This window comes from Lontra canadensis, unplaced genomic scaffold (assembly GCF_010015895.1).
Source record: "Lontra canadensis isolate GAN:19392208 unplaced genomic scaffold, GSC_riverotter_1.0 scaffold25, whole genome shotgun sequence".
Lineage (NCBI taxonomy): Eukaryota > Metazoa > Chordata > Mammalia > Carnivora > Mustelidae > Lontra > Lontra canadensis.
The window spans coordinates 20,882,884-20,909,141 of record NW_022631019.1 but is presented as its reverse complement, the minus strand read 5'-3'; the positions used below and the strand labels follow the sequence as shown (position 1 = coordinate 20,909,141).

At 44.8% G+C, this 26,258-nt stretch overlaps 2 protein-coding genes across 8 annotated transcripts in view; one reads left to right on the top strand and one right to left on the bottom strand.

Annotated features, from left to right (window-relative positions):
- The window catches only part of GMEB1 (glucocorticoid modulatory element binding protein 1), a 36,981-nt gene extending 21,058 nt beyond the window's left edge, over nt 1-15,923 (bottom strand). For 2 of the 7 annotated variants that reach the window (XM_032863943.1, XM_032863949.1), the window contains exons 1-2: nt 15,807-15,923; nt 6,491-6,647 (exon numbers count right to left, since the gene is read on the bottom strand). In XM_032863943.1, the coding sequence (XP_032719834.1) occupies nt 6,491-6,618 (128 nt within the window). In that variant the 5' untranslated portion in view covers nt 6,619-6,647; nt 15,807-15,923. Of the gene's footprint in view, nt 1-6,490; nt 6,648-10,033; nt 10,161-10,707; nt 10,768-14,611; nt 15,213-15,806 lie in introns of those variants that run through there. The other 5 variants (XM_032863947.1, XM_032863944.1, XM_032863946.1 and 2 more) reach the window with 5 other exon arrangements.
- Nucleotides 15,924-19,885: 3,962 nt separating this feature from the next.
- Nucleotides 19,886-20,550, top strand: LOC116871292 (GTP-binding protein SAR1b-like). The gene is given in 2 exon segments (XM_032863950.1): nt 19,886-20,522; nt 20,525-20,550. Coding segments are annotated over 2 exon segments (594 nt in total). The 5' UTR covers nt 19,886-19,954.
- The last annotated feature ends 5,708 nt before the right edge of the window (nt 20,551-26,258 follow it).

Here is a 26,258-nt window from a genome sequence, read left to right as displayed (position 1 = left end):
ACTCTCCTACTCTCCATCCCCACCTCCCTCTCAAAAAAATTTAAATAAATAGGGACGCCTAAGTGGCTCAGTCGTTAAGCAACTGCCTTCAGCTCAGGTCATGAACCCGGGCTCCTGGGATCAAGCCCCACATCGCATCGGGCTCCCTGCTCAGCAAGAGGCCTGCTTCTCCCTCACCCACTCTCCCTGCCTCTCCATGTCAAATAAATAAATAAAATCTTTTTTAAAAAAGAAAAAAAATTAAATGGTTTTACCTTCTAAGAAATGGACTCAGATAACCTAATAAAATATACTAACAACATTTAATTTCTATAATAAACTTAATGTACTAACTATTGCATCTTTTTTTAAAATATTTTATTCATTTAGGGGCGCCTGGGTGGCTCAGGTCATGCAGGGAGCCTGCTTCCTCCTCTCTCTCTCTGCCTACTTGTCATCTCCCTCTGTCAAATAAATAAATAAAAATCTTTAAAAAAGAAAAAAAAAAGATTTTATTCATTTATTTGAGAGAGAGAGAGAGAGAGCACAAAGGGAGAGGGAGAAACAGACTCCCCACAGAGCAGAGAGCCCGATGTGGGGCTCCATCCCAAGACTCTGGGACCATGACCTGAGCCAAAGGCAGACATTTAACTGTCTGAGCCACCCAGATGCCCCTGCATCTTGTTACTTGAAAGCACCCCCATGGTGACGCCTCTAGCACAGGACTCTCCTCTGAATTTCACACCAGGACACAGTTTACTTGCTAAATGAATAAACGCTTCTGGATGTCCCATAGCAGTTTGTTGAATTCATTATATTTAAAATAACCAAGTTCTCTTCCCTCTCCCAAACCACTCTTCTTATATTTCCTATCCCTGTTAATGGCACCACCAGCACTCTACAGCCTAAGACAGAAGCCTGGGGATTACATCAGATTTTTCCCTCTTCCTCCTCCTCAACTCCCACATACTCAGCCACCAAATCCTACCAGATGTAACTACTTAACACGAGCCAGCCTCCCTGTCTCTTTTTCCATTGCTACTGCCTTAATTCAGACTGCAGCATCTCTGGTCTAAACTAGTCTCCTTGCATCTCCTGATCTCTATATTCCTATGGGAGAGATCACGTAAACCCCTCCTTAAAACCCTTCAAGAACCCTCTACTTGCTGTTACAAAAAAGCCCCAAATCCTTCATAGGATATTTAAGTTGCTCCAAGATCGGGCCCCTGGTTTCAAGTCTCCCTAAACCTCACCTTATAATCCAAGCCCTAGTCATACCAAATTATTTGTGGTTCCCAGAATTATCATCTTTCATACCTTCCCTCTTTGTTCTACTTCCCCCTTTCCCTAGAACAACCTTCCTCATCTGTTTGTTTGTTTTTTAAAGATTTTATTTATTTATTTGAGAGAGAGCATGGTAGAGAGAGAGAGAGCATGTATGCCAGTGCATAAGCATGGGGGTGGGGGAGGAAAAAGTAGGAGCCGAAAGCAAGGCTGGATCCCAGGACCCTGGGATTATGACCTGAGCCAAAAGTAGACGATTAACCAACTGAGCCACCCAGGTGACCCTGTTTGTTTTTTAAGATTTTATTTATTTATTTATTTATTTTTAAAGGTTTTATTTATTTGTCAGAGAGAGAGCACAGCAGGCAGAGTGGCAGGCAGAGGCAGAGAGAGAAGCAGGATCCCTACTGAGCAAGGAGCCCCATGTGGGACTTGATCCCAGGACCCTGGGATCATGACCGGAGCTAAAGGCAGTGGCTTAACTGACTGAGCCACCCAAGATTTTATTTTTAAGTATTCTCTACATCCAATGTGGAGCTTGAATTTACAATCCCAGGATCAAGAGTTGCATGCTCTATTGACTGAGCCAACCAGGTGCCCTCCTATTTGTTTTTTAATGAGTAGCCTCTATGATGCCTTTTCTTCCAATAAACCCTCCAGTACAATCACCTATCTCCTCCTTTGTGACCCAGTTATACTTCAGGCTTTTGTCACAACATATATAACACTTAATATTATATATTTGTTCAGCTGTCTGCCTCTCCTTGGGCACAGTCTCAGAGGCTCCCAAGAACAGAGATCATGTCTTATTTATTTATTCAATTTTGTATGTCTAGTGTGTCGAATACTAACTAGAACATGGCAAGGTACTCAATAAGTAGTTGGTCAGTTAATGAGGATTATGATAAACATGAAAAACCACTGCTTCAAGTAAGTTCAGTAAATTCACTCTAAATTGACCAGTACGTGCAAAATCTTTTAAAAGAAGAAATTCAGGGACGCCTGGGTAGCTCAGTGGATTAAGTCTCTGCCTTCGGCTCAGGATATGATCCCAGGGTCCTGGGATCGAGCCCCGAGTTGGGCTCTCTGTTCAGTGGGAAGCCTGGTTCCCTTCCTCTCTCTCTGCCTACTTGTGATCTCTATCTGTCAAATAAATAAATAAAATCTTTTTTTAAAAAAAGAAGAAGAAGAAATTCGTATTTAGGGCGCCTGGGTGGCTCAGTGGGTTAAAGCCTCTGCCTTCAGCTCAGGTCATGATCCCAGGGTCCTGGGATCGAGCCCCGCATCGGGCTCTCTGCTCAGCAGGGAGCCTGCTTCCTCCTCTCTCTCTGCCTGCCTCTCTGCCTACTTGTGAACTCTGTCTGTCAAATAAATAAAATCTTAAAAAAAAAAAAGAAATTCATATTTATTTATTTATTTATCTTAAAAGATTTTATTTATTTGACAGAGAGAGAGAGACCACGAGAGAGAGAACACAAGCAGGGGAGAGGAAGAGGGAGAAGCAGGCCTCCTACTGATCAGGGAGCCCAACGAGGGACTCAATCCCAGGACTCTGGGATCATGACCTGAGCCAAAGGCAGACACATAATGACTGATCCACCCAAGCACCCCAAAGAAATTCTTATTTATACATAATTTCAACAATCAGTAAATTGCACTTGCTGTGGGAAGTAAGGGCACAGTCTATATACAAGGTTTTATCAAGAAAAAATTTCCAGGGCGACTGGGTGGCTCAGTGGGTTAAGCCTCTGCCTTTGCCTCAGATCATGATCTCAGGGTCCTGGGATGGAGGCCCGCATCGGGCTCTCTGCTCAGTGGGGAACCTGCTTCCCCCTCTTTCTCTCCCTGCCTCTCTGCCTACTTGTGATCTCTCTCTTTCTGTCAAATAAATAAATAAAATTAAAAAAAAAATTTCCTAGGATGCCTCAGTGACTCAGTCAGTTAAGTATCCAACTCTTTTTTTTTTTTTAAGATTTTATTTATTTATTTGACAGAGAGAGAGATCTCAAGTAGACAGAGAGGCAGGCAGACAGGGAGGCGGGAGCAGGCCCCCCCCCCCACCAAGTAGAGAGCCCAAACTGATCCCAGGACCCTGAAATCATGACCCAAGCCAAAGGCAGAGGCTCAACCCTCTGAGCCACCCAGCCGCCCCAAAGTGTCCAACTCTTAATTTTAGCTCAGGTCATGATCTCAGGGTCATGAGACTGAGTCCCATGTCAGGCTCCATGCTGAGCATGGAGCCTGTTTGGGATTCTTTCTCTCCCTCTGCCCCTCCCCTCTGAACATACGCTTGCTCACTCTCTAAATAAATACATAAGTAAGTAAGTAAGTAAAATACAACTAGAGAAATCAACTGAGCATTGACTAGCCGGCATCTCAAAATTCAGTACCTGAAAATGTATTCATTTGCTCATATGGCAAATTCAGTATAAACAGTATGTTGGGGAGTCAATGTTGTACAAAGATGCCTATAATCTTTTTTTTTTTTTTTTAAAGATTTTATTTATTTGTTTGACAGAGATCCTAGTAGGCAGAGAGGCAGGCAGAGAGAGAGGAAGAAGCAGGCTCCCGGCTGAGCAGAGAACCCGATGCGGGGCTCGATCCCAGGACCCTAGGATCATGACCTGAACTGAAGGCAGAGGCTTAGCCCACTGAGCCACCCAGGCGCCCCAAGATGCCTATAATCTAATCAAGAAACGAGAGCAATGTCATTTGGAAAATAAAAAAAGACACACACACAAAATAAATGGAACTAATCTTCAAAATAATTAAATCTCTAAGTAGTTGAGAAGTGTTCTCTGTCTCTAGCAGGGATAGGATAAGTGACAACTGGAGCGCTTTAGGAAAGAGAGAAGAAACAATGACTCTAAGAGAAAATAAAGCTGCCATGCATTAAAGAATCTACTCTTTAATTCTTCCTCATTACCCTTCCTCAAAGGATAACAACTGCAAGTATGTGTGTACATAACAGCTGAAGTTCCCAAACCAGTGAATTTGAATAAGCAAGCATCATCTTTTGGTGCAAATAAAAATTCTAATCATTCTATTCACTGTATGTCAGTGATTATTTTTTAAGATTTTATTATTATTTAAGTAATCTCTACATCCAGTATGGGGCTCGAACTCACAACGTCAAGATCAGGTGTCACATAGTCCAACTGAGCCAGCCAGGCACCCCATCAGTATTTATATCAACTTTCTTTCACAGATCTTACAATATTTCCTTCAATATTCAGAAATGTCAGCAAACTATGGTTAAATTTTAAAAACTAAAAAATCCTTACTTTTATAAGATACATACTAATGTCTGGGATTTGCTTCAAAAAATTCAAGAGTGGGTGGATATAGAGATGAAATAAGACTGGCCATGTGTTGATAATTGTTGAAGTTGGGTGATGGGTGTGTATATGGGGGTTCATTACAGCATTTTTCTTAAATTTTGGGGTATATTTGAAATATCCTATACTAAAAAGTTTAAGTTACCAAGAGAGGCTAACTGTCTTTCTCCCTAAGTGTTTAAGACAAGGTATGTTACTTATGTGTTTGCCCATGAACATTTTTTTTAAGGATTTTATTTATTTATTTGTCAGAGAGAGAGAGAGAGAGAGCGGTCACGTGCACACAAGCAGGCAGAGTGGCAGGCAGAAGCAGAAAGAGAAGCAGGCTCCCCGCTGAGCAAGGAGCCTGATGCGGGACTCAATCCTAGGACCCTGGGATCATGACCTGAGCCAAAGGCAGCAGGTTAACTGACTGAGCCCACCAGGCGTCCCACGAATGCTTTTTTTTTTTTTAAGTAGGCTCCACGCTGGGTGTGGAGCCCAATGTGGCGCTTGAACTCACAACCCTTAGAGCAAGACCTGAGCTGAAATCAAGAGTTGGATGCTTAATCAACTGAGCCACCCAGGCACCCCCTTTTTTTTTTTTTTAAGTAATCTCTACACCCAACATGGCGCCCAAACTCACAACCCTGAGATCAAGAGTTACATGCTCCACTGAGTCAGCCAGATGCCCCAAGAACATTTCTAATCTTATGAAGAATCTTTCATACATTCCTCAAGATAAAATAACTAACTACCCCCTCCTTCTCTCTGTAGATATAATTCTTATTTAAACTTCAAAACCAGGGGGTGCCTGGATGGCTCAGATGGTTAAGCATCTACCTTTGGCTCAGATCATGATCCCAGGGACCTGGGACTGAGCCCCACATCTGGTACCCTGCTCAGTGGGGACCTGCTTCTCTCTCTGCCGTTCCCCCTGCTTGTCCTCTCTGGCTCTCTCTATCTCTCTGTCAAATAAATAAAATGTTAAAAAATAAATGAATAAATAAATACATAAATAAAAATAAACTCCAAGACCAATTAAAAAGTCTTATATCTTCTTTCAAATTCATAGTGATCCTCTGAATTCAAGCTACTTCCTAACCACGATACTCAGTACTTTTTAGATTTTGCCATGTAAATGATCTCTTTATTTACATATATGTACTTCTGGTTTGCACAACTAGACTGCAAGCTCCATGATGGTGGGAACCATGTGCGATAATTTCTTCCAACACTGTGTAATACATTAAAAAATAGTAGGTCGTTGACATGTATTTTTTGATAAAATAAGCCTGATTAATTTGTCCACCCCTTAGGGTCCAGACTGCTTCTGGTAGGAAAACTTTTGTAGTTGCCTTGCCTAATCTCCTCTGACTCTAACGATACTGTCTTTCAGTAAACTTGCACCAAGGTGGGCTCCTGGGTGGCTCAGTGGGTTAAGCCTCTGCCTTCAGCTCAGGTCATGATCTCAGGGTCCTGGATTGAGTCCCACATTGGGCTCTCTGCTCAGCAAGGAGCCTGCTTTCCCCTCTCTCTCTCTCTGCCTGCCTCTCTCCTACTTGTGATCTCTGTCAAATAAATAAATAAAATCTTAGAAAAAAGAACAAAATAGCCTTGTACCAAGGCCCTGTGCTCAACAGTGTGCATCAGTAAGAGGGAGCCATGTAACTTACCCTCAAAGAGCTTACAGTGGAGAAGAGGGAAAGAGACAAGGACACAGTAACTGCTGTAATAAGTACAACTATGACAAATATAGCACACAATACTTTATAAAGATGAAAACTTAGCCAGTACTGAGAGAGATTGATGTTGAATATTCCCTTGTGCTAAGCAATCACACAGTTATAATTTCCCCACTCTTTAAACCTCCCAAATTTTTCAGAAGATCCAAATTTCTAGTCACTTACCCTTGCTGCACAGGCTGTAACTGCAAGATCACTTGGGTTTTAGTGTCTTCAGGGTTCTCTCCTTCATTTCCTTCAGTGGGTACCACAACCACATCCCCCACTGGGACACTCACTTCCGCATTAGCCATCTTTCACATGAAGTCAGATAGCTGGGCTGCTGTCGGAAAGAAGAAGCATGAGTGACTTGGTCTGGTTTGAAAAGATGGCAATTGGGTGCCAGGGTGGCTCAGTTGGTTAAGCGACTGCCTTCAGCTCAGGTCATGATCCTGGAGATCCTGGGATTGAGTCCCGCATCTGGCTCCCTGCTCAGCAGGGAGTCTGATTCTACCTCTGACTGTCCTCCTTCTCATGCTCTTTTTCTCTCATTCTCTCTCTCAAATAAATAAAATCTTTAAAAAAATAAAGAAAAAATGGCAATTGTAGGAAAGGAACACCAAGATAATTATGACTACCAATTCCAAGATCGCAGTCCTCTGAAGAGGACGGGAACTGTGAGAAGAGGCTGACCTAGGCTCTGATCTTTCCAGAAATGCCTTAGTACTCACTTGCTGATTTAGGCTTTCTTAGGTTTTGTGATTGTCCTGGACCTGCTCATTTTTTTTTTTTTTTAAGATTTCACTTATTTATTTGAGAGAAGAAGAGGGAGAGAGAGGAGCAGACTCACCACTGAACAGAGGGCCTGATCCCAGGACGCTGGGATCATGACCTGAGCGAAAGGCAGACACTTAACCAACTGAGCCACCCAGGTGCCTTGGAACCTGCTCTTAAGAATCAAATTGTGCATGAGACGCCTGGGTGGCTCAGTTGGTTAAGCGCCTGCCTCAGGTCATGATCCCAGCGTCCTGGGATCGAGTCCCACATCGGGCTCCCTGCTCGGCAGGGAGCCTGCTTCTCCCTCTGCCTGCCACTCTGCCTGTGCTTACTCTCTCTGACAAATAAATAAATAAAATCTTTAAAAAAAAAAAAAAAGAATCAATTGTGCACATCTCTTCCCAACTCTGAGTTTAGTGACATCAAATTGGTAGCTTGAAATCAGTGATGCTGGGAGTATACACCACAGATATTGGCAAGCACTAGAGGTCAGGATTTTTTTTTTTTTTTTTTTTTTTTTGCTGGAGAACTGATTTCCAGCACACCACTAGTTCCATCCCAAACAGTAAGCTTCTAGAAAGTAGGAATCATCTATTTTCTTTGCAATAGCCACTGCACTTCACCAAATGCTCCGTCCTTTGTGAATTACTTAAAAAGGATCCGGTAAGGGGCACCTGGGTGGCTCAGTTGTTAAGAGTCTGCCTTTGGCTCAGGTCATGATCCCAGGGTATGGGGATGGGGACTGAGCCCAGCATCAGGCTCCCTGCTCAATGGGAAGCCTGCTTCTCCCTCTCCCACTCCCCCTGCTTGTTTTCCCTCTCTCTCTGTCTCTGTCAAATAAATAAATAAAATCTTTAAAGGAAAAACAAAAGTATCCGCTAAATGAAATAAACTGCATAGGAAGAAAAATGATTTGTATTGTGTGGTTGTTTAATAAATTCTGAATCCAACTGTATGTCTTCTAGGAACTTCTTACTATCTCTTTGCCTCAGATTGAAGGGAGAGATGATCTTGCCTGACATCTCCCTTGCAGACTTGTTGGGGAAACCAGTGTCCAACACCAGGTGCTCCTTGACTCTAATGTAATTCAAAGCATCATCCCAATTTTCATGAAAATTCTGAGAGCCCCTGGATATTCTGCAGTGGTTAGTTCTCACAGCTGCAAAGAAAGGAGTCACTTAAGAGAGGATAGGTAAGAGCACTGTGTTTACTTAGATATGTGAGATGATTAGGATATGCTGATAAGAGTAGGCACATGGTGGAAGCACGTTTGAATGTGGGACTGGTAGACAACCAAATCCACATCTGGCTCTGTCACAGCGCTTGTCTACAATATGCATAGTTAAGGATGGCACTCAAAGTCTCCCGAATCTGGCCCCCAAAGAGTTTTCCAGTTTCATCTGCAACTGCGATTCCCCTAGAACCTCAAGTGCCAGCCATACCAGCCTCCCCCTATACTCTGAATATACAATAGGTACGTTCAGGTTTCTATACCATTGTTATTCCTTAAGCCCAAACTCTTTTTTCCCTCAACTTTTCCCTTCAAGACCCAGTTCAAAACCTCTTCTGCCACAAAGCCCCTGCCAAAGCATTTTCTTTTCTACAGTCCCCCAACACTTGGTTTGTAGCTCTCTTTTAATGATTACCACATTGTGCTCTGTATTGTAGTTAACTGAACAGACCTCTATTTCCATAACTGAACTATATTCTCTATGAGGTACTGCTTCTTTTTCTTAAATTTTTCTTATTTTTTGGTATTTTTAATTCTATGAGGACAGGAGTTGATTCTTTATTTTTTTTTAAGGTTTTATTTATTTATATGACAGCGATCACAAGTAGTTAGAGAGGCAGGCAGAGAGAGAGGAAGAGGGAAGCAGGCTCCCTGCTGAGCTGAGAGCCCGATGTAGGACTTGATCCCAGGACCCTGAGATCATGACCTGAGACGAAGGCAGCGGCTTAACCCACTGAGCCACCCAGGCGCCCCTAGGAGTTGATTCTTTAAAAAAGCCTGTCTCGGGATACCTGAGTGGCTCAGTTGGTTAAACCACTGCCTTCGGCTCGGGTCATGATCCTGGGGTCCTGGGATCGAGTCCCACATCGGGTTCCTTGCTCAGCGGGGAGCCTGCTTCTCTCTCTGCCTCTGCCTGCCACTCTGCCTGCTTGTGTGTGCTCGCTCTCTCTCTGACAAATAAATAAAATCTTAAAAAAAATAAAAATAAAAAAATAAAAAGCTTGTCTCCCACAGCCCTGTTCATCATGGCACTGACACATTGGTTCAATTTTTGTTTGTATTTGACCTAGTTAAAATTCCTTATATCAGACTTATGCTTCTGCCTTTTATGATTCTCACACTTTTTTTCCTGAATGCTATACCACTTGTACCCAAATGCCTCTTAAAATTTATCTTGTAGACACCTTAAAGTGAACTCATGTTCTCTCATAAACCTGCTCCTGTTTCCTGCCTCTATAAATGGCACTATCCTCTACCTATTTTCTCAAGCCAGAAACTACCGAGCTATTTTTCAGCCTTCTCTTTCTAAATCCAATCAACCACCAAATCCTATCCATTCTATCATCTGTATTTTTCTTTTAACCATCCCCCATCCTCCATCTGTGCTGCCACCACCATATTCTAAGCCACCACACTGTTACCTGAATTTTTCCAGCTGCTTCTCCTCAGTATCCTAATCTCTGGTCTTGCTCTCCACTCCATTATCTACAGAGCCGACAGAGTCATCTTACTAAAGGCCACAGGCCATTTCCCCATTTCAGAATCCTTCAGTGGATTCCCTTTGCTATTGAAGTGCAAGCATCTTAACAGTGCTTATAGAATCCTCCAAGTCTGTCCCCTGTCCACATGTTAGCCTCATTTCTCATAGTTCTTCCTCTCATGCTGTGGGCTCCTGTCGCCGATTTTTTAAAAAATTTCTCAAACATGCCATATTTCCTCACCTGAGTCTTCACACTTGTTTCCTCTACCGGGAATTCTCCTCCTTCCTGTTTGGCTAGTCACTGCTAAACTTTTATAACTTATTTAAAACGTCATATCCTGGGATGCCTAGCTGGCTCAGTACAGCATGCAACTCTTGATCTGAGAGTCATGAGTTCAAGCCCCATGTTGAGCATAGTGTTTACTTAAAAAATAAATAAAATAAAACAAAATAAAATATATACACATACATACATACATGTTCATTTACAGGGAGGCCTATGACTTCCCTGACTAGATGTAAGCTTGCATTCTTGCTTCCTTAGTACGTGCTGCAGCATCCCTGTCATAACCATTAACTCACTTTGTCAGCCTCTCCTCACCAGACTACATCCTGGGAGAACAAAGATTGCTTTTCTTTTTCAACACCTCCCCTATAACTAGTTCAGTACCCAGAACACAGGAGTAAATAAATAGTGTTCAAATATCAGACTATTTACAAAACTGCCTACCTAAAACTTTCTAAGGAAATCTGGCACATAACAGGTATGTAATAAATTTCTGTGTAGTGAATGACTCGCCTTGCCCTAAAAGACTTCTGGAATTTTCTACTTTTCTAAATTAGGGGATATAAATTTGCTTAGGTAGCCAGGCTAAGCTTATGTCTGTCATTTTGGCCAGTTCAACAAATATTTACTGAGTCTCTACTCCACATCAGGCACAGAATTAGGCTCACTGGAGATGAAAAGGGACAGTGTGTCTGCTCTTAAGAAATTAAGGAAAAGGGGCGCCTGGGTGGCTTAGTGGGTTAAGCCGCTGCCTTCGGCTCAGGTCATGATCTCGGAGTCCTGGGATTGAACCCCGCATCGGGCTCTCTGCTCAGCAGGGAGCCTGCTTTCTCCTCTCTCTCTGCCTGCCTCTCTGCCTACTTGTGATCTCTCTGTCAAAAAAAATTTAAAAAAATTTAAAAAAAAGAAATTAAGGAAAAGAGATGCATGATATTGTCACATATTAGAGAAAAAAATTAATTGCAAAATATTACAGTACACTATCTGAACTTCCATAAATTAAAGGTTTAAAACTAGGAATAGGGGCACATGGGTGGCTCAGTTAAGTGGCCCCCTCTTTATCTCAGCCCAGGTCATGATCTCAGGGATTGAGTTCTGCAACACTCCAAGCTCAGTGGGAAGTCGGCTTCAGAATTATCCCTCCCTCTGCCCCTTCCCGCCCAAAAATAAACCTTAAAAAAAAATAAAACTAGGGATTAAAAAAAGAGAATCAGGGGTGCCTCGGTGGCTCAGTTGGTTAAGCCTCTGCCTTCTGCTCTGGTCATGCTCTCAGGGTCCTGGGATGGAGCCCTGCATCTGGCTCTCTGCTCAGCAGGGGGCCTGCTTCCCCCTTCCTCTCTGCCTGCCTCTGCCTACTTGTGATCTCTCTCTCTTTCTGTCAAATAAATAAATAAAATCTTAAAAAATAAATGAATAATTAAATAATTAAATAAGAGAATCAGCGAACTGGTTCAGCTGGCTGCCGACAAGAGAACCAAAACAATTAGGACCATGGGGTCTAGAAAAAGACAAAAAGATATGATGAAGCAAACAAATGCTATCAAATCCTAGAATAACTGAACCAATAGATATCTTCAAAGCTTGAATCAGGGGCGTCTGGGTGGCTCAGTGGGTTAAGCCACTGCCTTCGGCTCAGGTCATGATCTCAGGGCCCTGGGATCTAGTCCGCATCAGGCTCTCTGCTCAGCGGGGAGCCTGCTTCCCTCTCTCTCTCTCTGCCTACCTCTCCGTCTACTTGTGATCTCTCTCTGTCAAATAAATAAACAAAATCTTTAAAAAAAAAAAAAAAGCTTGAATCATAAAAATGTAGCTTGAATGAAAAGAATCACAGCTAACATTTGTTGGACACTTATTGTCAAGCACTATTCATTACTATTACTTTAATGAATTTAAAAGATGTAAACTTTATCATATAACAAACTTACAGAATTTATTTTAAAACAGTGGTTTACAATTTTAAAAAATAGCCTGAGTAGGGGTGCTTGGGTGGCTCAGTGGGTTTAGCTTCTGCCTTTAGCTCAGGTCATGATCTCAGGGTCCTGGGATCGAGCCCCACATCAGGTTCTCTGCTCAGTGGGGAGCCTGCTTCCTCCTCTCTCTCTGCCTGCCTCTCTACCTACTTGTAATCTCTGTCAAATAAATAAATAAAATCTTTAAAAAAAAATAGCTTGAGTAAATTAATGGGTTAGAGGAGGAGAATTAGAAGGATGCTTCTAGTTTTAACGTTCTACCCTAAGGTTGAGTCCTCTCTACAACACTCAGAATAAGTGGTTGACTAACTACTTGATTAATACTTTCCTCAATGGGAACTCATATTTTACTCCTTAGCCCTCCCACACCTTGGAACTCAAGAGGAATGTTCTCTAACCTTCTAAGTTTATCCAAGAAGGTAATTATAATCATCCACAATATGTCTCTCAGTGTCAGTCAAGAGACACAAGGTCTGATCCAACATGGCAATTCTTACGTTCTTTAGAGAAGCAAGTTTAGGTTGAGTATCTCTTATTACCCTAAATACCACATTCCTAACAAGTAACCCGAAACCAGCTCTACAGACTACACTGGCTAACTGCAAGGTCATCTCTTTGAGGTGAGTATAAACTGAAAAGTAGCTCTTGTTTATAGCAACAAAAACTCCTGAGGCAAGATGACTGAGTTGCTCCTTGGGTATTTCAGAGAAGGAGCCTGAGAGTACTCACTGTGTAATCATACAACACTCTGTAATTCTAGGGGAACACACATAAAGGAAAGATGTCATATTTATGTGAAAAGAATTATTTTGTAGTTATTTTCAAAGATAAAATAGATACCTTGAATGTAGGTACATGAATACTCACATAAGCTACTAAAAAACTAGTGACATATGACCTACTCTAGATTAAATTCATTTTTTGTGTTCTGAAAACCAATTATTCTTTTTGTTGTTGTTGTTTTTAAGTAATCTCTGTGCTCAACATGTGCTCAAACTCACAACCCCAAAATCAAGAGTCACAAGCTCCACTGACTAAGCCAGCCAGGCATTCCTGGAAGCTAGTGTTTAAAATGTGGCAGGAGGGGTGTCTGGGTGGCTCAGTGGGTTAAAGCCTCTGCCTTCGGCTCAGGTCATGATCCCAGGGTCCTGGGATGGAGCCCCACATCGGGCTCTCTGCTCAGCAGGGAGCCTGCTTCCTCTTCTCTCTGCCTGCCTCTCTGCCTACTTGTGATCTCTGTCAAATAAATAAAAAAAAATAAAATAAAATAAAATGTGGCAGGATTATGAGTGTCACATGACTGCAGGAACATCAGAGTTGGTAGCTGAAAAGGAATAAAAGAAATAGCAGATAGCCTGAAATTTTCTAACCCCAAAATGTATTTATTTATTCCATACTGCATTGGAATTTTAATAGACTGTGTAGCCTTTTTTTTTTTTTTTCCACTTTTTAAAGATCTTATTTATTTATTTGACAGAGAGCACACAGGCATGAGTTGGGGGAGGGACAGGAGGAGGAGACTCCCTGCTGAGCAGGGAGTCAGATGGGGTGGGGGTTCAATCCCAAGACCCTGAGACCATGATCCCAGACAAAGTAAAGATGCTTAATGGACTGAGCTACCCGGGCACCCCAACTGTACAGTCTATTCTTAAGAAATTTCCAAATTAAAACTTTATTATTACTTGAAGCCAAAACTCCTTGATTTTTTTTCTTCTTCATTCCTTCTCATGTATTCAGTAAGTGATACAGGACACTATCAAATGTAATAAAGCCAACAAGAAGGCTATACAGGACCACTGTGAGGAACACAGCCATAACAAATGAAGTTTGGGATAAATCACATATTGGAGACTACTATATAGGTGCTTGGGGAAGCAATGAGATAAAAAGTGTTCTTTGAAGGATCATCACACTAGAGTCTAGGAGACTTCTGCTTAGGACAAGACCAATTCAGAGCCCAAGCTAACCCCATGAAGTTGAATACAAATCAGCTATTTAATATGTTCGTTGAGGGCCCCTGGGTGGCTCAGAGGGTTAAAGCCTCTGCCTTCGGCTCAGGTCATGATCCCAGAGTACTGGGATCGAGCCCCACATCAGGCTCTCTCCTTGGCAGGGAGCCTGCTTCCTCCTCTCTCTCTCTGCCTGCCTCTCTGCCTACTTGTGATCTCTGTCTGTCGAAAAAATAAAAAAATAAAATATTAAAAAATAATAATAATAATATGTCCGTTGAAGTAAATATGAATAAATGGTTGACTAATGACTAATGAAAAAGTCATCAAGTCAGTACCCATAACTGATACAAGGCTGATAATTAGGGAAGACAGTCCAAACATTTAATGAAAAAGTCTTCCAAAAGCACTTTGGTAACCATTAGCAGAGGCAAGGGAGAAGAAAGGAATCCCTCTCAGTGAGTCTGGAATGACTGGATTCTCCCTCTTCCTCATTCTCCAGGTTACGGAGGAATCCCATTTCTTGGTTCTCCTAAAGAGACATCAAACAAGGTCCCTTCTGTGTCTGGCAGGAAGTACTTTTGAGATTTCTCTCATCTTAAGAGAATTCAGACCTTCTCCACTTCCTTGGATAGTCAAGACTTCCCCGGATTTGTAGGTCAAGGCTTGACATGCCTGTCAGGTGGATCACTCTCCAGGACCCTCAGATAAGATTCTGCTGTCATTGTTCGTGCCCCTCAGGAGACACCTGGCCTACTCCCCTGTCATTTCTGAAAGTAGGGGTATTCTAAGCTTCTTCCCCTCAACTATCTTTTCTCTGGCCCTCAAGAACATGGGTTTTCCCATCCCCTGACACACCAGATCGTCCCGTTCTCTACCTATATACCAGAAGGTACTCAATCTCACACCCTCACAGATTTGGACCCTTCCTATTCCTACTTGAGGAGGCTCTGAGGCATCTTCCTACCGCCCCCTCACCTCAGGGAAAGCAGGGGCCTGCTCACTTTCCCAGAAGCTCTTCTTCCTCGTCCCCAGCTCCCACTACCCACCGTGTCGCCACGCCTTCGGAGCAGCACCTGCCTCTTTTCCCCTGGACTGAATGGCCGAGGCCTCTAACGCGCCCCTCGGGTGAAGCTCGGGCCTCCTTCCCTCAGCAGAACCCACTCTCCCGCTCCCCCGCCAAGCTTCCGAGGGTCTCCTCCCGGGCGGGGACTCAGGCTTCCTTCACCTTTCGTCCCCCCCCCCCCCCCCCCCCCCCCCCCCCCCCCCCGCGCCCCGGTCAAGCGCGACCGAGGCCCCTCCCCAGCTCCGCGTCGACGGGCCTGCTGCTCCCCGGGCCCCGCCTCTGGGGATACCCCGGGATCCCCGGACCCCTCGCAAGGGTCCTGGGCGTCCGGGCCTCTCAGCCCCGAGTCGCTCCGGCCCCTCCGGGCCCCTCAGCCTAGGACTTCCGGGGCCCTCGGTCTGGGGGCGCGGGGCCCCAAGGCGCCCCGCTCGCCGGCGCCCGCCGCCCTCGGCCAGGGGCCGAGCCCGGGCGGCGCGGCCGGCCGCGCTGGGGGCGGCCCGGCTGCTCGGGCGGACCCAGCGGCAGCGTCCCCCCACCCCCCCGCGGCGCCGCGACGTCCGCTCGCTCCCCGGCGGCGGCGGCGGCACGCACAGGGCGTGGGGAGGCGCCCGCGGAGGCAGCAGCCCCCCGCCCCCTGCGCGCCCGCCCGCCCTCGCCGGCCGCCGCGCGGCCCCCGCGCCTGCCCCCCCGCCCCCACCCCACCCCGCGCCCGCGCCCGCGCGCCCACCCCTCCCCCTCCTCACCGTCTCCGTCGGGCGGGCGGGCGGCGAGCGGCCAGGGCGGGCGGGCGACGGAGCATGCGCAGAGGCCGCCACGGCCGCTATGCCACCGCCGCCGCCAGGCCGGGCTTCAACACTTCCGGCCGCCGCCGTCGGCGAGCTGGCGCCTTAAAGGGGACGCGTCCCCATTGCGGTCCCCGCGGAGGATGAACCTCGGCCGGAGGGATTTGAGTGAGCTTTTACCTGAGCAGGACTCTTCTGCTCTGGAGAGTCAGTATTGGAAAGGGCTCTGGGGACCCTAATAACTCTTCTGCCCCCACTTCACGGTAAGGAAAAAGAGGTCTAAATTAAAGAGTTGCCTCATCCACACTCAGAAGCTGGTCTCTCGACTCCTCTGGAGGACTGCCCGTTTCACCCTCCCAAATCCAGTTTTATGGAGTTTACATGTTACACACCGTCAGGATCATGACCAACTATCAATTCGGAATCAAAAACCTGTTTGAGTATAGGGTCAGTAAGTGGTCAGTAAGAGCAGACTGCTTGCATTCTCTGAGCCACACGTGTTTGCCAAGCTTTGCCTGGTTGTGAGGTTATGGGTTCAAGTCTTAGCTTCTTGGGGGGGGGGCGTTATTTACAGCACCAAGTGTGTATGTCGCCTAAGGCATAAGGTTGTTGTGAGTATTAAAAGAGGTGATACTTGAAAAGCGTTTAGGAAAACTTCTGGGGCCAGTAATAGTAACTAGCAAATATTAAGAACTTTCTGTATGGATAAGCGTTGGGGAAGATGCTTGGTCTCCTATAATATTCCCAGCAACCCTACTAAGCAACTTTTTCTCACTCCCCATTTACAGACTAAAAACAAAAACAGGGGCGCCTGGGTGGCTCTGCCTTTGGGTCAGGTCATGATCTCAGGATCCTGGGATCTAGCTTCTGGGGAGTGGGGGGTCTCTGCTCAGCAGGAGCCTGCTTCCCCCCTCTCTCTGCCTGCCTCTGTGCCTACTTGTGATCTCTCTCTCTGTCAAATAAATAAAATCTTTAAAAATAAATAAAATAAAAACAAAGCAAAGCAAAACCAAACCAAACAAAAAAACCCAGGAGAGGGGCAAGAGTAGTTAACTAATTCCTCAAAGTCAAAAAGTAACCTGTAAATGGTATAGATGGGCAGGCCCTCTATTCAGGCCCTCTTTCTCCTGAGTCCAAGGCTATAATCGCTGAGATGGTTGCTCTCCTTATTAGGAACAAATGGGGTGGTGATATGGAGCACTTTTTTAACAGGAAAGGAGAATTGCTTCCCCATCTTGCCTCCTGTGAGTCATCTCTGCTGGATGTCCCCACCACCATGAAGAGGTACAGGAAGTCTTACAAGTTCTTGATTCAAGGAGAAGCAAGGAGACCCATGAGTCAACAATAGAACTGAATTTGGCTTAGGGACGTTGGCCAACTCTCATCTTACTTAAACCTCTATTTACTCATCTGTAAAATAGAGATGATTTTCCTACTGTGCCTGCCTCTCAGGGCTGTTTCCAGGATCAAATGAGATGTAGTACCCACATTAGTATCTGTTCTTATCATCAAGATAAGATGATAACTTACACATTATCAGGTGGTTTTGAATATAACAGGGCAGCCTGGAGTTGTGACCTATGTGAACTGTTCCTTAGTGGGACCATCTGTATCTTTTGATCATTCATTGAACACTCATTGTACATTTACTAAAACTGTCCTTCCCTTCCAGAAGCTCTTGGCCCACCTTCTTCAGACACAGAACTGAAAACATACAGAATGGTACAGTGTGATAGATATCCTAGAGATATAAACTAAGCACTGAAAAACTTCAAAGGGCTCTCTCTGGAGAATTCCTGAAAAGCTTTAGAGAGGAGGGGGCATTTGAACCTGGTCTCAGAAATAAATCTAAGGGAAAACGGGGAAGAACATTCCAAAAAGCATATGTGCAAAGACAAAGAAGAAATGATGAGAAATGGGCTGAAGAGGGAGGCTAGAACCAAGTGGTTGTCCTAAGGAGTATGGAGCTAGCCTGCAGATTTGGGAACCCAAGGAAGGTTTAATTCCCCGCCATCTGCACTCCTAACACCCAGCCCAGCCCACAGGACTTGCCTGGACCACTGCAGTTGATTTCCTAGCACTCAGCCACACTATCCACCTCACTCCCAGATGCTCTCAACCCTACACTCCTAGAGGTGGTAATCTTTTTTGAAGAGATAAAGTCAAATGTGACTTGCCTGTGAAACACTCCTTAATAGCCTCCCATTGCACTTGAATAAAACCCAGTACCCCCCACCCCCCACCTACTGACCCAGCACTACCACCAGGCCGACCAGGCATGATCGTCCAGCCTTCCTATTTCTGCCCTTCACTCAGTGTGCTCCAGACATCCTGGGCTCCTTTGTGTGTTGGGAACCCCCTTAGGGCCTTGTCACTAGCTCTTTCCTCTACCTGGAAAGCACCTCCCTTCAGTCTTCAGAGCTCATTCTTGTCCTTTGTTCCTCCAGACCTTCCCCTGGCTCCCAACCTAAAGTGGGGTCCCCAGCCGCATTCTTTTCCCTCATCGCTAACCCCCAGTTCCATCAGAGTAACTGTCATGTGCATCTAGGGGACAAAGACCACTTCTGAAAAAAGTCCCCTGCCCATGCCTACTTTCTCTCAATCCCCCTGCTTACTTTGATAGCAATCCCCACAATTTGAAATGCCCTAGCTTTCTTATTTACCTATTTTGGGTCCATCTGTATCATTTACCCCTCATAGTATTTGGAGCAGAGTTTGTACATGGCAAGTGTTTGTTGACTGACTAAATGAATGAATAATCAGAAAAATCAGAAGGTATGGACTGGGGAGGAGAAAGACCAGGAAAAGCAAGCTATGTCAGTGAGACTGCTATGATCATCCAGCAAGAAAGAGGGGGGCCTTCTGCAGGGCAGAGCCAGAACACATCCTCAGGGAGCCAGTGTGCTCCAGACAGTTTCGAAATGGAACCAACAGGTGTTAGCGACCAACTAGATGTGGGGGATGAAGGAAAGAAAAAGACAATGATGACTTCCCAGGGAAGGAACAAAGCAGGAATAGTTCATTGGGGTTGAGAGAAAGTAGAAATGGTGAGTCACTTTGGACTTCTTGAGTGTAAGGTGTTTGGAGGGCCATCCAAATGAAAGTGCTCAGAAGGAAGTTGGATTGACTTGTCCAGGCAAAAGTCCAGGGTTGGGATCTAGGAACCGTCACCTGGATGGGATCATAACAGGCCAAGAATGGATGAAGCCACCCAAGAAGAGTGTGAAGAGAGGGAGGGGGCTAGATGCCCCAAACTTGGGAACATTAAGCTGAGAGGAACCTGCCAGGACCAACCAGAGGTGGTCAAAAATGGGGAAGAAAGGAAGTCCAGAGGGTAGGCAGGGATCTTACAGAAAGGGGAAAGCACCAACCATATCTACATACTACAGAAAGCTCTGGCAGGGAAAAAGGAGAAGCCACTGCATTTGGCAACTTAAGACTTGTTGCTGATCCTTCCAGGGTGGGGTCACCTCCAAGGTTGGGGAGGAGGCCACATTGTTGCAGATCAAGTAGTAAATGGGAGAAGTGACAGAACCAGCCAGGGGAGACAATTCTTTAAAATTTTCTATAGGGGTGCCTGGGTGGTACATTCATTTAAGCAAACAACTCTTGGTTTCAGCTCAGGTCATGATCTCAGGATCCTGAAATCAAACCCTGAGCTGGGCTCTACACTCAGTGTGGAGTTTGCTTCAGACTCTCGGGGCGCCTCGGTGGCTCAGTTGGTTAAGCCTCTGCCTTCGGCTCAGGTCACGATGCTAGGCCTTGGAATGGGGCCCTGCGGTGGTCTTGCTCAGTGGGGAGCCTGCTTCTCCCTCTCCTTGTGCCTGTTGTTCCCCCTACTTTTGCTCTCTCTGTCAAATAAATAAATAAAATCTTAAAAAAGAAAAAAAAAACCTCTTCTCCCTCTCCCCATGCACATTGCTCTCTCTCTCTCTCAACTAAACAAATCTATAAATTAATAATAAAATAAAATAAGATATTTCTATAGAGGGGTGCCTGGCTGGCTCAGTTGGTAAAAGAGTGTGACTCTCGCAAACTAGAAGGTTGTAGGGCGGACTCCAGCTGGGGAATTGTGATCTCTCCATTCGCAGACCCAGTAAGATTTCGCTATGTCCTTCATATTTGACTGGATTTACAGTGGTTTCAGCAGTGTGCTACAGTTTTTAGGATTATATAAGAAAACTGGTAAATTGGTATTTCTTGGATTGGATAATGCAGGAAAAACAACATTGCTACACATGCTAAAAGATGACAGACTTAGACAACATGTCCCAACGTTACATCCCACTTCAGAAGAACTAACCATTGCTAGCATGACCTTTACAACTTTTGATTTGGGTGGACATGTGCAAGCTCGAAGAGTGTGGAAAAACTACCTTCCTGCTATCAATGGCATTATATTTCTGGTGGATTGTGCAGACCATGAAAGGCTGTTAGAATCAAAAGAAGAACTTGATTCACTAATGACAGATGAAACCATTGCTAATGTGCCTATACTGATTCTTGGGAATGAGATTGACAGACCTGAAGCCATCAGTGAAGAGAGGTTACGAGAGATGTTTGGTTTATATGGTCAGACAACAGGAAAGGGCAATGTATCTCTGAAGGAACTGAATGCCCAACCCTTAGAAGTTTTCATGTGCAGCATGCTCAAAAGGCAAGGTTACAGAGAAGGTTTCGTTGGATGGCACAGTACATTGATTAACAACCACTTGCATCGGTTCCAAGTCTCATCCTTCAGGCCTACTCAGAAATTTGATCCACTCGCCATGCATAACTTGAATTCAATAGACTTTTGTTGGTTAGAACAAAGATTTTTTTAGATTATTAATATTATATCAACTTAATTTGAGTGCAAATTGAAAACTGATTCAAGTTTGAGTATCACAATGTTAGCTTTCTAATTCCATAAAAATAGTTTATACAGTTTATAATCTGACATTATCCCCAGTGCCATTTATAAAGAACAACTTTCCAGCAGTACATTTGAAGCACTTTTATTTTTTATTTTTATTTTTTTTAAAGATTTTATTTATTTATTTGACAGACAGAGAACACAAGTAGGCAGAGAAGCAGACAGAGAGAGAGAAGAAGCAGGCTCTGCACTGAGCAGAGAGCCCGATGCGGGGCTCGATCCCAGGACTCTGGGATCATGACCTGAGCCGAAGGCAGAGGCTTTAACCACTGAGCCACCCAGGCGCCCCTTGAAGCACTTTTAAACAACATGAAGCTATGAATACAAACCATGTTTAAAAGCTCATCATGTTAAGTTTTTATGACTATTTTGGAACTAGTTTTTAAATTTTAGATTATATGTCCACCTATCTTAAGTGTACAGTTAATAATTAGGTTATTGATGATTGCATGATGCCTTACAGTTTTCAATAATATCTTTTCTTATGCAAACATCATGCAATAAAACACACCCTGATGTTTGGCAAAAAAAAAAAAAAAAAAAAGGAGTGTGACTCTCAGTGCTGTGAGTTTGCCCCCCTATGTTGGGTGTAGAGATTACTTAAAAATAAAAATAAATTTTAAAAAACTTTAAAAAATAATAATAAAATATTTAAATAAAACAAACAAAAATTTAAAAAATAAATTTGATAGAAGGAGGAACTAAGACATAAAATTAAAATGATTAAGAGGAAAGGAAGTCTTGTGAAGGGTTTCCTTTTTTCACTTAATCGTTTTTCTTATTAATTACACATTCACTATAGAAAATTGTAAAGTGCATAAAAGGATGGAGAAACAGGAAAAAAACTTTTATTTAACATAGAGCATATTCCTTGTGATCTTTTTTCTATACATTATTTTTCCTTTACCTGGATGAATTATCTTGAATATACAATTCCATGTTATAGTTTTTTCCCCCCAACTAAACACGGTTTCCTAAGCATTGAAAGGGACTTTTTTTTTTTTCTCCTTCTCCCTCTTCTTCTTATTCTTTAATATGAGAGACACTTGAATGGCCAGTCAGCTTCTGTCCTCCCCTCCCTCCCCTTGGGGTCTGATTTTTGAGCAAACAATTTTGTTTGGAAGATAGTTCTGTTCTTTGTGGGTGAATAAAAAAAAGCTGAACAACAGAAGAATCAAAAATCACTTTAAGGGGCGCCTGGTGGCTCAGTCCTTGGGCATCTGCATTTGGCTCAGGTCATGATCCTTGGGACTTGGGATCAAGCCCCACATTGGGCTCCGTGCTCAGCGGGGAGCCTGCTTCTCCCTCTCCCACTCTCCCAGCTTGTGTTCCCTCTCTTGCTGTCTCTCTCTCTCTCTCTGTCAAAAAATAAATTAAAAAATTTTTTAAAAATCACTTTAGGGGCAGCTAAAATTAGGAGAGGGATGTTCAAGACATCAAGGCCCCCTGGGGAGACTGTGAGTATGAGCTGATCCCAGGGTTATAGTCAGTTTGGAAAGAGCAGGTTTTGGGGAGGAGGATGGGGGATGGGGTAACTGGGTGGTAGACATTAAGGAGGGCACTTAATGTAATGAAGACTGGGTGTTATATGCAATTTGATGAACCACTAAACTCTACCTCTGTGACTAATAATATACTATATGTTAATTAATTTAAATTTTAAAGAGTAAAATTTTTTTTTTTAAAAGAAAGAGCAGGGGAACTAAGGGGTGCTGATGCCAGGCCTGCCAAGGGCCTGATAGCTGCCGCAGACAGCTCCAAGCATTTGAGAGCTGTACAACCTCCCAGGTCCTATTATGGACCCAGTTTAAGGGGAAAGGTTAGGAACTTGCCCACGTTCACACATCTGTCCATTGGCTCAGTTGGATTTGAACATAGGCCCTTGTGCTCCAGAACCCACGCTCTTCATTAATCCTACCGTGGAGTCCCTGTTCCTGGCTGCACATAGAATCACTTGAGGTTTTATAAAATACCTATGCCAGGGCCCCACCCCAGATGAATGCAGACAAGATCTCTGAACACAGGAGCACCTGGCTGGCTCAGTCGGTTCAGTGTCAGCCTTCAGCTCAGGTCACAATCCCGGGTCCCTGAGATCAAGCCCCGAGCCCCGCATCAAGCCCTGCATCCTGCATTGAGCAGATGCTCCACCCCCACCAGTGGGGAGTCTGTGCTTCTCCCTCTGCCCCTCCTGCTGCTCATGCTCGCTCTCAAATAAATTTAAAAAAAATTTTGTTTTAATTTAAAAAAAGAAGAAGAAGATGATGATCTCTGAAGATAGAGTCCAGACATGAATATTTTCTAAAATGTCCCTAGAAGGGGTACCTGGGTGATGCAGTCAGTTAACCATCAGACTCAGACTCAGTTTGGGCTCGGGTCCCAACCTAAGGGCCATGGGACTGAGCCATGCGTCAAGCCCTGCCTCAGGCTCTGTGGAGTCTGCTTCAGATTCTCTCTCTCGCTACCCTTTTCTCCTTCTCATAGGTACTCTCGTGCTCTCTCTGTAAAATTAATAAATAAATCTTTAAAAAAAAAAAGATGTCCCTAGAGGACTCTAATGGCCATCCAGATCTAAGAGCCAATCTAATCCTTACTCAGTGCCATGCCATTTTAAACACTTTGTACTAACCTACTTAATTCCCACAAGGTTGGTACAAGTAGTGTCCCCATCCTAAGATAGGAAAACTGAGGTTGCATAGCTGGCAAGTGGTAGAGCCAGAATCTGGACCCTTTACCTCAGCCTGTGCTATGGCCTAACCATTCTGATTTCCTGATACTAGCTGCTCAGAGGACTGAAAGGGAAAGAAGCTGACATTGCTTGAGCCCCTTCTCTGTGTCTGCCACTGTGCTAGGAATTTCCTATAGATGAAATTCCAGGTAAGGAGTGTTACCGTCATTTTCCAGAAAAGGCAAGACACTCGGTGAAATTAAGTGGCACACTCTGGGTTGCAAGGCTGAGAAGCAGCTGAGCTGCCATTTCCAGTGGGTCCATCCAAAGTCCAGGCTCTGTCCAAGGACAACTTTTCCCCCTTCTGTGGTATCACATCCTGCCCATGCCAGAGGTTGAAATCAATGCCATCAGAACCGGGAGTGGAGTAGACCTACAGGGATTAGACCAGCTGGAGAGTTTGTGCCCTAACTGGAGGGACTGCAGCTCCTCTACCAGTCTGCTAAGGAACCAGAATGTGGGCCTAGTGTGTCTTGGCCATCCAGTTTGGCAGAGGAAGTGGAAATCCTGAGTTTTATTTGCTATCTCTGGATTTATTTATTTATTTTTTTAAACTTTATTTGGGGTCCTGGGTGGCTCGGTTGGTTAAGTGACTGCCTCTGGCTCAGGTCATGGTCCCAGGGTCCTGGGATCAAGTTCCATGCCAGGCTCCCTGCTCTGCAAAGAGCCTGCTTCTCCCTCTCCCTCTGCCTGCCACTCCCCTTGTTTGTGCTCTCTCTCCTCCTCTCTCTCCGTCAAATAAATAAATAAAATCTTAAAAAAAAAAAAGATGTTATTTGAGAGAGAGAGAGCAAGAGAAGAGAGTAAGAAGCAGGCTACCCGCTGAGCAAAGAGCTCGACTTGGGGATCGATCCCCGGACCCTGGGATCATGACCCGAGCCAAAGGCAGACCACTTAACTGACTGAGCCACCCAGGTGCCTCGATATCTCTGGATTCGTAAGTGTCAATAACCAATTTCAAAAAAACAGAAAATAAAATTTCAAGCATCTTCTGAACTCTACCTTGCCCATCTCTGAAGAAGTATGGCATATTGGTCCCAGGTGGCAGTGTCTGATTTCTCTTCCCAGACACCAGCTTCCAGCCTGGAACAGAGCCTCCAGCTGCCTGACCAGCTACTTATTTGGCAAAGTCAATATGTCCACACCACATTCATGATTTCTATCCCCACCTCACCTTAGATCCACCCCCCCACACACACCTCTTATCTCCTTACCTCGGAGAATGGTACTTCCATCACTCAGTCACCTCCCAAAGACCCCTCTACTACCACCTCCTCTCTGAATCCCACCCGGTCCACACCACCATCATTACCTGTCTCTGCTGCCTTCTAGCAAGAACCTCTTGACTGGTCTCCCCACTTCTTGCCATGCTGCCTCCCAGGCTCCGCTGTTACCTCCTCCAATGGCCTCTCTTCCCCTTAGAATTAACATTGAACTCCTCATCATGGTCTACAAGACCTTGCATGAGCTGGCGCTGGGATCTCCTCTGGACTCTTTTCCTGTCACCTTGCTCCAGCCTCCCTGGCCTTCTCCAAGTTCCTCCAACACAAGGATTTCATTACGTTTGCCTGTGCTGTTTCCCCACAGAATCCTGTAATGTTCTTCTCCCACATCTTTACCTGGCTCTTTTCCATGCTGCAGGCCTCACCTCAGCTCCTGGGCCAAGCCTGCCCTGTTCTCACTGTCTCCCGTCACCTTGTTCCCCAGACACTCTCTCTCATATCTCCTTTATAGCCCTTACTAACGCTGGCCACAGCCACATCTTCTTCCTCATTTGTATCCACTTCCCTCCCCCTCCTCTGCTTCCCTTTCTACTCCATCCCCCTCTCCAGCCCTAATCTGCCACTCACAAGCATATATATCCTGTAATGGAAACCCCTTGAGGGCAGGGACAAGGTCTGTTGTATTCAACTTCCAAAACAGAGCCTGGTGCATGGAGAGCTCTCAAAAAATATTTATTAAGGACTGCCCACACTTTTGTGTCTACCTCCCTACCCTCACAGATTACCCTACCCTCTGCATCACATTCTCAGAAGCCAGAACCCACTAACAGATGGGGAGTGAATCAGAAAAAGAGGCAGAGAGAGATAAGGAGGAAGTTCTGCCAGTGGGTGGGGAAAAAAAAAAAATCTGGGTTGAATCTAGATTGAGTCCAAGGAATTACTTACTCCCCTACCCCATATACCCCTTCATCCACTGTTCACCACCAAGGCCAAACCAAAAGGCTGGATTTCTGGTTTTGGAGTCAAAGAAGAGAAGATTTGAGTCCTACTGGCTCCTTGAACTTGGATCAGTCTCTGTCTCAGCCTTAGTTCCCTCATCTGTTAAAGGGACATGGTACCTTACTCACAGAGGAGTTGTAAAGAGTAATTAGGTGAAAAAGATTAAGAATAATGTCTGGAATGTATTAAGCACTCAAGAAATACCAGCTGGTATTATTATTAATACTCCAACTAGGGATGCCTGGGTGGCTCAGTCGGTTAAGAGTCTGCTTTTGGCTCAGGTCATGATCCCAGAGTCCTGGGATCAAGTCCCCCATCGGGCTCCCTGCTCAGCAGAGAGCCTGCTTCTCTCTCTGCCTGCTGCTCCCCCTGCTTGTGCTCTCTTTCTCTCTCTCTTTGACAAATAACTAAATAAAAATTAAAAAAATATATATTCCAACTAGCACCCCCCACCTGCCTTGCAGAACTCAGAACCCGCTCAGCTGCCTCCATTGGCTACAGGACCTCGTTGGGCCTCAGTCTCCTTACCTGTGATGGGGACCATTAGTAGC